The 13,617-nt window shown below is 41.0% G+C and overlaps 1 protein-coding gene across 1 annotated transcript in view; it reads right to left on the reverse strand.

Moving 5' to 3' along the window:
- Positions 1 to 13,617, reverse strand: part of WDR17 (WD repeat domain 17) — a 118,797-nt gene that overhangs the window by 60,680 nt on the left and 44,500 nt on the right. Inside the window, exons 2-4 of the mRNA XM_090036151.1 lie at positions 9,864 to 9,992; positions 5,413 to 5,596; positions 3,727 to 3,957 (exon numbers count right to left, since the gene is read on the reverse strand). Of these exons, the coding sequence (XP_089892277.1) occupies positions 3,727 to 3,957; positions 5,413 to 5,596; positions 9,864 to 9,986 (538 nt within the window). The 5' untranslated portion in view covers positions 9,987 to 9,992. The remainder of the gene's footprint in view (positions 1 to 3,726; positions 3,958 to 5,412; positions 5,597 to 9,863; positions 9,993 to 13,617) is intronic.

Raw genomic sequence — 13,617 nt, forward strand, 5'->3', positions numbered from 1 at the left:
TAATACAGAAGGGAATCATTCCTGTTCCTCACTGTAGACCTGATACTGCAAAGTGCTGAACACCCCCCATCCCTATTCCACAGAAAGGAGTAGAGGGTGCCTGACATCCAACAGGATCAAACCTTGTGTAATTGAAGGCTGAGTCAGTACTGGCTAATTAGTAGAATACTATTGTGTCTTTTAAATGCTACTACTTAGTGTTTTCTCCACTGAGCATACTTTGTTTTGCATTAATTAACTTGGGGCAACTGCTATTAAGGTAAGGGAATATTTCACATAAAGAAGACAAAAAGAGATTTAAGTGCATTAAACCTTGTTTTGCATGTGGGTGGTCATCTAAAGCAGTGTTTCCAAACTTTTTTTATACTGTAGATTGGCACAGGAGTGGAACAGGGTGTACAAAGATGGCTGCCTACCTCCTGGGGCTGCCCCGCTGCCTAGCTTTTACCCTGCACATTACTGCTGGCAGTGGTAGCAACTCACTTGGACAGACAGACAGGTGTTCGAATGAGTTCCTGCCACAACCTGGCAACCAACCCTTCACGGCCCGGTACCAGGCCACAGCCCGGTGGTTGGGAACCTCTGATCTAAAGCCAACATTCTTTTAGTTTATTCTTAGAGGCATTTAAGTACATTGGTACAATAGTTTAATTTGTTCTCACTCCATTTTAACAATCTAGATTTGATTCAGATCTCTGTTGCCTTCCTTCACTAAAGAATCAACTTTAATTTAACAGCTGAGGCTCCTACTTGAGGCTTGGTGGCAGAGACTTCTTGGAACTGCAGTGAATCAGAATGTCTCCTAGATGTCTTGACCTCTAACAAATGGCTGTGTATTCCCTGCAAGACTGAGAGGCTTGTGGGTGGCCATCACAGACTTTTTCAGGCTGGACCTTGCAACCAGGGACTCTGCACTTCAGTTTCCATAAATCAGACTTGTGCAACTGTTGAAACTTTCAAGGTTTTGAATTTGTTTTCTTTGGAATAAAACAAAGCTTTTGGATGTTTTCACAAAGATGGAATTGTGTCAATGATTTTGGATCAAAACTTGAGTGTGTCTATCCATCCTGGTCATTAGGATACTGGTACAAGGTGTGAGAGATCCAGATTCAAATATCTGCTTCAGAGCAGAATATTTTCATCCCAGTTCACTTTGAATCATACAGAGTAGGGACTAACCTTCCATGTCTCAGTCCAGTGCACTAGCTGCCACCAAGACATAGTGTGAGAGCCTAAGGTGTTTCCACTTCAATTTTCAAGATTTTTTCTTACCCAAATTTGCTCATATCATTTCAAACACAATTTAATGAAATGTTTTGCTTCACTTGAGTCAGGAGTGGACTGGCCAAGTTCGCCGATGATACCAAACTTTGGGGCAAAGCATCCACGCCAGAAGATAGGCGGGTGATCCAGGCTGACCTGGACAAGCTCAGCAAATGGGCAGACAAGAACCTGATGGTGTTTAACACCGAAAAATGCAAGGTTCTCCACCTCGGGAGGAAAAACCTGCAGCATCCTTATAGGCTCGGCAGTGCTATGATGGATAGCACTACAGAAGAAAGAGACTTGGGGGTCATCATTGACCAAAAGATGAACATGAGCCTGCAATGCGATGCTGCGGCTAGTAAAGCAACCAAAACGCTGGCTTGCATCAATAGATGCTTCTCGAGCAAATCCCAGGACGTCATTCTCCCTTTGTACTCGGCCTTGGTGAGGCCGCAGCTGGAGTACTGCGTCCAGTTTTGGGCTCCACAATTCAAAAAGGATGTGGAGAAGCTTGAGAGACTCCAGAGGAGAGCCACGCTCATGATCAGAGGTCAGGAAAACAGATCTTATGATGATAGGCTGAGAGACATGGGACTCTTTAGCCTGGAAAAGCGTAGGCTCAGGGGTGATCTGATGGCCACCTATAAGTTTATCAGGGGTGACCACCAGGATCTGGGGGAACGTTTGTTCACCAGAGCGCCCCAAGGGATGACGAGGTCGAACGGTCACAAACTCCTGCAAGACCATTTCAGGCTGGACATAAGGAAGAATTTCTTTACTGTCCGAGCCCCCAAGGTCTGGAACAGTCTGCCAGCGGAGGTGGTTCAAGCACCTACATTGAACACCTTCAAGAGTAAATTGGATGCTTATCTTGCTGGGATCCTATGACCCCAGCTGACTTCCTGCCCTTTGGGCAGGGGGCTGTACTCGATCTCCCGAGGTCCCTTCCAGCCCTGATGTCTATGAAATCTATGATGATGTCTATGAAACTTGAATCTGAAATTTTCAGTGGAAAAAAATGGTTTTGACCAAAAACTGTTGCCTAGTTATACTCAGAGACACTGCACAGTCAGGTAGTGAGGCTGGATTTTGTTTTTGCTTTTATTATTCCCACTAAACATGTTCACACATTAACAATCTCACTTATAAAGGAAAACAATTCTAAATGGAAAGCCGTAGAGTGAACTTCTGCATTACCGTGTTTTATCACACACAATAAACCTCCAGGTAAGCTATGCACCTTGTTTTTGAAAGGTAGGATGAAGAAAAGAAATAGATCTTTCCTTGTACTAAGTAACTGAGTAGTAGCTGCTAGGCAGCCAAGCCTGTTTATATTTCTGCTCCCTGCGGATCCTGTTCAGAGTTAGTTTTGCTTTTGCCTAGAAGAAGCTTAAGTGGCAGAAACTGCTGGTACCATACTTCCTTGTTTATAATGTGAACTCCAATTTCCAGCAGCTGAATTCTGGAAAAAGATGAGTGTTGTATGGGATAAAAATACAGCACTATAAAGTCAGTTCTATGCCTCCAGACTTCCCCAGTAAGTAATAACACAGATTTCAACTAGTAACTTATCTTATGGTATGTGTAGTGTTGAGAGCCAGAATTTTACTTGCCTTTGCAAGTTCCTGAATAGTACAGAAAATTCTAAATTTCTATGTCTACTGCTCCCATTTTCATTTTCAAATCATTTTGGTTAAACCCATGACAGATATTAATTACATAAACACTTAATAAAATATATATTTGTTGTCCTGATGCTTCCGTAGCTTTTCAGCATTATGGAAGCAATATCTAAACAAATTATTTAAATTAGTTTAAAAAAAAATTCTGTTGATAAAGTACATTACTGTCCAAAATTCATATGGCTTAGAGGAGATCCACCCTGTCCCAGTATTGAAGGTCTGCTGTGAGATGGAGATACACATGGATACTCACAATATAAATTACATACTCTGAGATACAGAATGATCACTGTGAAGGGACACCTTTCTTTATTGAATAATGATGGCAAAGGATATTTCTACGTATCCAGTCAAGACATATGTAGTGATACAGTACTGTACTATTTATATTAGAGGTGCACCAATACATTGGTCCAATACTGGATCAGTACCAATATAAAGAAAATTGTCTATATCAGATATCGGCCCAATGGGGCTGATAATTTGGCCAATGAATGCCTGTGCTGCACGCAGCTGCAGTACAGCATGAAGCAGAGCTGGCAGTGTGGAGAGCTACCTCCAGCTAATAAGTCGGAAGGGGAGAGGGGGAGGAAAGAGGCACGGCGGGGGCAGATCAACACCCCCGCGGTGAGGGAGGGGGCAGGGGCACGTGCTGCTTGGGGGGAGAGCAGAAATACTACAATACTATGAACATATTCTACATAGATATTTTTAAAGATCTACATCAACAACAAAACATGTAATAACAACATGATTATTTCATCATGCAACTTATTACCTGGTTGAAATACAGAAAGACTTCCGTCAGTGTGTCCAAATACTGCTTTACCTTTCTTCTTTGGGTGCCACCTAAATAGACAGATGTCTGAAAGAAAGCTATGTGCTTCTTTATGTACAGTTACCCCACTGTCTGGTCCTGAGATAGTCCACATATACAATGGGCCTCTATGGGAGACAAATGCAACTGCATCACCTGCATTCCAGCACCAGCTAAGTGAAGCAGGAACTCCTGAAATTTTTTTAAAAAGCATCCTGTGAGAATTAGTACTAGAAATTCAATATACTGACAATAATGTTTTTCATCCATTACTAACATTCATATTACAAAGCTGTTGACCTTTCTTTATGAGTATTTGAGCACTCAGTTAAAAGATACCAGACTCAAATTCAGAGGGTGAAAATAATTTAAGAAATACGACATGGGAATATTATGTTATATCTTAAATTTTAATTAGTGCCAAAGAGAATTATTCATATGAAAGTGGAAACAGAATGTTCACATTTATTCAGTTTCTTACCTTATAATAAAATATTTATCAGCCAACTATACAATAAAAACCAAACCAAACAAAACAAACAAAAAGCCCCACATGAACTTTAAACCACTGAAATCCAGAAATAAAAAAGGGTAGAAAATTGAACCAAAACAAAATTTGGATATTTTCATCTCCAGTGCTTCAATATCCCATGTCATTATATAAAAGCATGATTGCAGAGCGCAGTCAAATAATGTCCATAATTTACTTTTCCAGGCTGTTCTATTTTTAGCAATATCTAAGAGATGCAATACGAGTAAAGTTAAAGTAATAGCAAAGTTAAGTCCAAAATTAATTCTTAAAATAAAATTAGCAAGACCAGAGATCCAAAAAATGAAATATAATCACCTTCTGTTTTAAATTTGGTCATGGACTCTGGTAATTACTTAAGATTGGTGAACCGGTTCTTAAAATAAATACATACTATCTGTTTTTTTACCATATCTTGAATCAAAGTTATTTTTTTTCTTATTATTACAAAGGCTGAATCAATATAGATTTCCTTGCTTGTGCCTAGTGCTTTCGTATGATTTGTGACCTTGAACTGTATAACACCTTGAACTATATAATATCTTTACCCTCATCGTCTCTAAGACTGCTTATGCCTCAATCCTTACTGTTTACAACAATCTAATGAAACAACTTAATTTTATTATTTTCTACATGAGCAGCAGTGAGGATAAAGAACTTCATGTTCTGTAACTTCTGAAAATGTTTTCCAATCACTTACAGCAGAGGTTCTCAACCTTTTTAAACTTAAGACACCCCTTGTTGGACTAGAAAATTGGAAAAATTTCCCCTTAGAAAAATGTCAGCTCTTCAATTTCATTTTTTTTTTTGGCCAAGAGAAAAATAGAGCAAGGAACTTGATCTGTTGCAAGGAATTCAAAAAGACTACAACTTGTCAGAATGTTTTTAACACTATACATTATGATTTGAAATCTCTAGGTTTATCCTGTGATTCATGTTTGCTCACCTAATGGTACTAAGATTGCATGGCACTAAGAGGCACCCTTGAATAGATCTCAAGGCACCCTAAGGTACTGCAGCACCCTGGTTGAGAATCACTGACTTTAGAAATACTCACAAGGCTACAAACTCTAAAATAGTAAGAGAAAAAGTTATGTTAAATAAACTATTTCAAGTACCTTTTGTATTGTCCAGTTTTGCAACAGCTTTTTGTTCAGCTACATTCCAAATGATCACTAGGTTATCTGCACTGGCACTTGCAAATACATCAGAGTTATGGGGACACCAAGATATGGCTGTAATTGTCTTCTTATGCTCAGACATAATTGCCCGGAGCTTGAATTCATTGTATCTGTGATCCATCTAAAAGAAAATAAAAGATTCATTTTAAAAGCACAAAGCTCGTTTAACTTTATCTCAACCATTCAGTTGATCCAATAAGACAAATCACCCCAAAAATCCTTTCCTAGTTCAGAAAATGCATTTAATACTTATGATACATAATGCTGGACTAGAGACAGTGGCTCAAGTCTCTTATGGCCAAGAAAAATGCAATTTACTATACAGATGACTGCAGTTTGATTTATACTACCGATTTGGAGAATTTGCTATTTTAATCAGCTAGGTAGTCTGAATTCAGTTGTCTGGAAAGGTGCAAACATTCTATTAACCTCCACAGATAAATATTACTTCCATGTGTTTCATAGGATGTTAATTTTATTTCATTAATGTCATAAAATATATTATATTCTAATAACTGCATTTCAATCACCTTTTTCATATCAGAATTTTAAAAGTACATACAGGTATTATACTGAGACACAAAGTGAAGAAGTTTGGCCTATGTCGTGTAAGTTAGATGCAGATATTAGTTCCTGGAACTTTCATCTTAAAAGTGTAGTGCAACATTAGAATTAAGCTGTTAAGTTGAAATGTTGACTCATGTTTACTCATAACAGTCCAGCCTGATTCTATTTTGAATGAATTCAGGAATTTGACTAATAACCTTACAGGAACACTCCTTACAGCATCTATCAATATTAGATAGAAGCATTTACTTATGAAGTGACACCAATGTGCACCCATCCTTTCAGATGCAATACTTATATTTGCTGTATCTATGTTCATTTTGTTTCAGCACACTGGAATCAGTTCAAGATGGAATAAAGAGTCAAACCTGACTTTTCTCACCCTAATTTAAACCATTATTATTACTTTTACTATAATGTTGAGGTTCAGTTCCCTTACTACTCCTTGTAGTTTAATGTAGCAATAAGTCAAAGTAGCAAAGACTCATAAAGACATGGTGCACAAAATGTACCTATCATATTAATCTACACTGCGATTTTCACTTCATTTTGTATTTCATTTTCCACAGCTGTTAAAAGCATACATTGGAGGGATGGATATATATTAGGAATGGAAATGTACAACTTGTCACATTACATTTTTTAAAATGCTGCAGATGATTACAGATGTGTACATTTTAAAACTAAAACCAGTTCACTCTCCAAAGCAGTATTATAATGGGAATAAATATCCACAAATAGGATTGATTACCAGTGACAGACCTCTTAACTGCAATGCTGCTAGGGACTGTAGTCATGGTAGCAAGTAGAATTCCTTTTTATAAATGAGTCAGAAGCTGCAGAAGAATGTTTCACATAGGTCATCAAGTATTTAGGTAATACGTTTTTCCAGTCTCTTAACATCAAGTATGTTGAAGGATGATTATCATGGAAAAAAAAATACTCAACGTATATGCAGAAGGGCAGAAAATTAAAGCTTCACTGACAGTATCAGCATTTCCTAAATTAAACTGCCCGGCTCTGAAACCAGTTTAAAAAAAAATTAAATAGAAAAAACCCAGAAATTCCATTAGGTGACATATTAATGCCTATGTAGTTTCCTCATTAAGACTGGATGCACCACACAAAATTCTGAGCTAAGTTATTAACTAATAGCAGCAATAGATTTATCCTCTTCTACATAACCAAGTGCCAGAAAGATATGGGATGTTTTGCCAGTGGGTTTTGAGCAGCATGTTCTAGAAACCACTAACTCTTGTCTTCTCTCTACAGTCTGCCAGGAGCAAAAGTAGCAGTGGGCAACAGATTTGTGAGTCCTGGGCATTGAGTTAAAGGGCAATTAATGACAGAAGTCATGGCAGCACTGCTGAGGGAGGAAGTGCTGCCAAATTCAGTGTTGTGATGTCCTGGTATGCTGGGTTTCAATGAGGCAGGGTGGAAGAGGGAGCAGAGGGAAGGGGAAGGCAGGCACAGGGATTTGAGACCAGGGTGCAAATCTTACCAGTTACACCTCTACTGTCTGATCTTCTGCCTCATCTGCTTTAGCGTGTCCATATATCATCAGTTCCATCCTTACCCCATCCCCATCTGCTCACCTGGGGCATTTGTATGCAAGCCTGTGCCACAATGCTGGGTGCTTTTAAAAGCACCCAGCACTGCAGCACATGCACTTGTATAAATGCTGAAATGCGCGTTATCACTGAGGAAATGGTGGCAGTGCACTTTGAACTAAAACACAAAGGTGTTTTAGTTCAAAAGCGCACTGCCGCCTTTTCTGCACACAAACGTGCATTTCACTGCTTATATAACTGCATGTGACACAGTGCAGTGCGTATCACCTTGCATGTAGAGCAGACTTGATTTTGGAGGATACAAAGACTCATGACAAGAACGCCTCATTACAGTATGAGGGGGTGCTAATTAGCACATGGATCTTTTGTGGGGGGAGTGGTATCTGGAGTATATGAACTGAGCAGTACTAAGCTGTGGTGTCACCATGGTCTGAAATGCTGTTGACTCTGCTGGGACACAGCCCAATGAACTATACAGTAAATCACGAACCTTCTTATTTGGACTAATCTCATGCATAGTTATTAAGTACAAAAGTGCTGGTTAAAAGTGTGCTTATGGAATACCTGTGCTAAAACTTGCAACATTTAAAAAAAAAAAACCCAAAAAAGGTAAAATGCATCAATTCTGGATGAACTGAGTCTAAAGTGTTTTCAGATTTGTCCTTCACTTCTATGTGCTCAGGGAAAGCAGGGCCTGACAGTAAGGGGTGAGGGAGGGAGAAGGGCAGGGTACACAGGGAAGAAGGTGAGTGGATGGGCAGAGGGCAAGGCAGCTACCTGACTCCCCAAAATTAAATTTTCCCTGCTGTAGCAGTGGAAAGGGGACAAATTCATGGCAAACCTCCAATAATTAGTTTCTATACCTAGAAAATTATAACAAATTTATAAATTTTCCACACAGATGTAACAGGGGCCAAGGCCCACGTCACTTTAAAAGGAAAGAACAGCTGGCTGCTGCAGACGAGGGCAGGCTAGCCATCAGCTACAAATAAAAACCTCTGTGGGGCTGGGGAGGCATGGGATAGGAAGGGGTGGGGTTTTGGGGCATAAGCCCAGGACCTGAGGCTGAGCAGGCAGTCTGGCCCTGCATATTACAGGGGAGGAGATCCTAGGAGAGAGGGGATGCTGGAGACCAAGAGGCAGGAACCCAAGCCATCCAAGGAGGCTGGGCTGAGAGGGCTCTAAGGAAGTTACGGCTTGCGAGCAACATTAATCCTGAGTGAGCAAGACTTTTATTCTGTGAAGGGCTTGCTTGCTTTTCTGCTATGTTTTAAGCTTGAAACCAGAGGACTGAGTTGTGGCTACAGGGACAGTGTGGAGGTCATGGAGGACTGCCTGGTAGGGCACTCTGAAACAGTGCAGAGTTTCGGGACCCAGATGGCTGAGGCAACAAATAGCCCAGCCCAGAGCTGGATGTCCAGAGCATGAAACAGGGCCTAGAAGCTCAGAGCATGAGACAGGGGCACAATGCACACAAGTATGAGATGGGACTGGGGCGAGGAGCAGTGGACCTGGGTTGAGTGGTGCAGCCAGAATAAAAGGGCCAAGACTGCTAAGGCCAAGACAGAGATTCAGGACCTAAAGGTCAAAAGCTGTGTTTGGACCACGGAGTAATGAATATAGAGTAATTTCTGTGAGGTACAGACATGGCTACAGGAAAAGAAGGGCCACAGATATAATCCATAACACAACTGGTGCTCAGTGGCACTGATGGGACCAGACTGCCATTATACAGTGCCCAAGAGGCAAGACTGGAGCCAGCCAAGCCAAAGTGAACAAGAGGCACCAGCCAGCCTGTGAACAAGGCTTATCTGGGGACTCTGGGGCAGCCTCCGTTAACATCATAATAAATCCATCAAGGCAGGACAGGGGAGGAAAAGGAAGGGTACCCCAAGAAGCCAGAGTGGAGAGGCAGGAGTTGCATGGCCACTGGGAGACATCACAGCCACCCCTGGGACGTGGCCCTGCATTGGCTGGGTTGTCTTATATTGGAGTAAATATGGGTAAATTGGCTCTGCGGTGGTAACCAAAGTAATGAACAGTAACTCCCCTCCCCTTGTCCCCCAAAACAATTAGGTAGCAGACTTGAGGAAAAATAAAAGATATGCTAGTCTTACATAATCACCATTTTTTACTACAATGACACTTCAAAATTATTGTTTGAACATTTTTTTAAAGGAATAAATGGAAGATGAGAAAAAAAGAAAAATATTTTAAAGCAAGTAATCTAGCATGGAAAAGAAATCTTACCTGGTAAACATAAATTGCAAGGGTGGCACAGTAGGCAAATCTATCCCCACTAGCAGCACACACATCTTTGTTCCATGGCTGGCATCCAGCAGCTAAAAGACCCACTTGCTTAACCTGGGACATCTTTGCCTATAAAACATATGCATTTATGAAACATTAAGTAAGACAAGACACTTTAGATGAGTTAACAATATATTGTTATCTGAGAAACAAAACCCCCTGCAAGATTATGCAGTTGTAGGTTTCAGCAACTACAGTGAACATATCAGGAATAAAACCAGGCAAGTATTCATATGACTTAAATCCTACAGAAGAGATGAGGCTTAAGTTCATTCACAAGAGCATATGCAGGGAAAAAAATAATGGCTCAAAGCCTCTTTGGGTGAAAAATCTATGTATCCTGAATTGGCAGCAACTCAAATTCTGGTCCGTTATTCTTTTTATTTCCTCCTGCAGTAAAATATAGTATTTTCTATTTTTAAAACAGCTTCTTTTCCCTCCTTCCTTCCTCCCCACAGAAAAATCTGTTAGACAAAAACTGTACCAAATATTTCAATGTAAAACAAGCTATGCAATTTAATTACGACAATGTCTTTTTCTTCAGTCTTTAAACATTAACTTTAATACTTTGTAGGATAATTCTTAAGATTACCTTTTCAAATCAGTGAAAAGTAGCTCTTCATCTTTTCCCAGTACTGTACATCTACAGTATAATTTTGAAAGGCACTAGAGAAATTTAAATTCAAATTGTATCATTATGTGTTAGCAGTTAGCAGTTAGCCCAAGTTAGCAGTGCTTGGACAGTCTTCCCCCTTTGAAACATAAATCTTCTGTTGACCTAGCCTATCAGCAGGTGCTAAATGACTGCATAAAGCAGCTGAAGTACTGCTGGATGATTATTATAAGTAAAGCTTGTTAACCCGGATATGAAGGAAATGCCAGTGGCTCTGCAGGAAAAATAGGACAGAAAAGGTCATGGAAAGAAAGCCAATGTACAGCCCAGGTCAAGAAGCCAAGACACAGTTTACGCTGCATTAGTGTTTCTGGGTTACTAACTCTGTTAAGGATAAAACAGTAATTTACTCCATTCCTGGCCTTATATATAATGCCCTAGAACCAAGATAGTACAGGTAACCCTTGCTTACTGCAGTTTCGCTTACCGCAGGGCCACCAGGAGTGCAGTGGCAGCTCGTCCCCATGCTGGATGCCCTGGAGGGAGCCCCCACTGGTCAAAACGGGGCATGGGCAGGTGGGTGGCCACACTGCTTACCCCATGCCAGAACCCTGACTCAGGACCCATGGGTGGGGCAGCTGGGGCTGTGCACAGGTGTACTGGTGGCCGGTGGGTGTGGGCTGGCAGGGGCCATTGCAGTGGGGGAACAAATGAGGCTGGGAGGAGCTGATACCTTCCTTGGCAGAGCGGTCTAGCCAGGGCCAGCAGAAACACAGGGTGGCACTGCAGGAGCATGGGGGCTAGGTCAGCAGGTAGTGTGGAACCAATATTTATTTACATTAAATCCTATGGCTTCCACTTAACACTGTTTCACTTAGTGATCATTTTTTCTGGAACCAATTAGGAGCACTAAGCGAGGGTTGCCTGCACATACTTATACTTTCACAAATCTTTGCTACACTGAGAATAAGGCACTGAATGTCTAAATCACAGGTTAAAGTGGATGTAACATTACAATATGGTTTAGCCTCCTTCTTGCTGGAAGACAAATTATGAATAAGGTAGCGCTACCATAAAAATGCCAAAACATTTTCATCTATATCAATACAAAAAACTTGTGTCCAACTTGTACAAAAAATGCTTTTATGGTTCTTTATGAACAATAAGATAGTGTCAACTCTATGCACGGTGCATTAGGTATGCTCCTGTCGACAGGAGCTTTTCAATGAGTTGTTAGTGATCCTTCGATTAATTCTTTTGTTTAAAAGGGAAATAATGCTATCTTAAGAAGTATAGTAATCTATCAGTGGTATAAGTGTGAGGGTGAAAAGACCCAGGGGCATACACAAGGGTGGTTACACAGCTGCAAGAGCACTTCACTGTCTCTCTCAGGCCCCTTGCTTATATTCTCTTAATGATGATGCAATGGGATGAGTCGGATCTGTTCCCCCATCCCAACAACCGTGTCTCCTGCCATGCCAAACGTGTGGCAGGATGCATGATTCTGGGATCAGGGATAGATACCAACTGCACCATTGCTAGTGAAGGGGGAGCCTAAGATCATTTGCCCAGGCTCCCCCTGCACTGGCAAGTAGAAAGTCAGATGACACTGAACCAGTGTCCATCTCAAAATGACTCCGGTTAAGTCCCAAGCTAGGACTGACAATCAGCTAATTGTGGGTCCCTGTCACAGAACTGCACTGAGGCCAGTCTTAGAGCCCCGCTGTGTAGCTGGCATCAGGCTACATGAGCCTGCCATATATTCAATTTAAGGCACAATGGAATCCAGCTACAAAATTATTACATATTTTATGGAATAATTTTGTGGCTTATTTCTTGCTTTAATCGCACCATAAATTGCCTGAACATGTGGCTGGGTTAGTAGTTAAGATATGATTAACTGGCTGATCATGTCTTAAGTGTAACATCTGCTATGGGGCTCAACAGCCAGAAGAGAGGTAGCTACCTGTGTAAGCATGGAATTAGCCAGAAGGTATTACAAATATATATTAATTAATCAGTGGTATAAGTGTGAGGGTGAAAAGAGAAGTCCCAGTGATTAAACAGCCAGCAAGAGGCCTGAGAGCGGTTCCCTGTCTCTCAGGCCCTTGTGCATGTTCTCTTAATGATGCATGGAAGGATGGCACTTTAAAGAGTTATTTAGAGAGGCACAAGCTTTTCTAGGCATCTGCTCAAGTAGGCTGTACCTATGAAACTCATGTCCCTCTGAATGAGTCTGTACAGTGCCACCTTACTTTGCCTTCTGTAGCAGTGAGAATTCCTGCTATTCTAGGACTTGTCCAGCACAGGAATCCTTAGGAATTCCAAACATACAAGGCACCCCTTTCTTTTTTTGCATGCTTCTCTGTGATGTATTTAACCATAATTAGATTTGCAAATGCTACCAAAACTGACAGGCAGCAAACATGCAAGATGACAGACCCTAATGCCAAAGTGACTTGCAGAAATTTCAGTAGTGGGGCCTCAGCTATTACCATAATAAGAGGAGATTCGTTTGCAATTATTGTTACCTAAGCTTTAACAGTGTATTGAACAGGATAATGTCAACATAAAGGACTAAACCAATACAGACACAAAATAAGCATATGCAACCAAAGAGTTGCAAAGGATGACACTAAAGTGAGTTCATGATCCATCTGTCACATGAATACTATTCCAATGTTAGTTTTACATGTTAAAAAATTATTGTTTCCAGTCTTCACACTACCATAACCTGCCATGGCAGGGGGTTGGACTAGATGATCTACTCAGGTCCCTTCCGACCCTAGAAACTATGAAACTATAACCCTCAAAATGTAAACTTTGGGTTGACCGATGCAATGTTGACTCCAGTTTGTAAAGACAGCCCCCCCAATAACTAATCAGTGGCCTGCCCACTGCTACTGCTGAAGTGCATAAAGGTAAGTGGTGGGGTGGACCGTCATTGTTAGGAACAGAGCACCCAGAAGTACCACAGTTCCTTGGATAACAGTCCCACACTGCAGCTGGAGAAGGCTCTATTTGTGGATGGGACTCCTATCATCCCAGAATAGCGAGGAAGGGGATGGTGGAAAGCCTTGT

This window comes from Crocodylus siamensis, chromosome 2 (assembly GCF_052110815.1).
Source record: "Crocodylus siamensis isolate JL-2025a chromosome 2, ASM5211081v1, whole genome shotgun sequence".
Lineage (NCBI taxonomy): Eukaryota > Metazoa > Chordata > Crocodylia > Crocodylidae > Crocodylus > Crocodylus siamensis.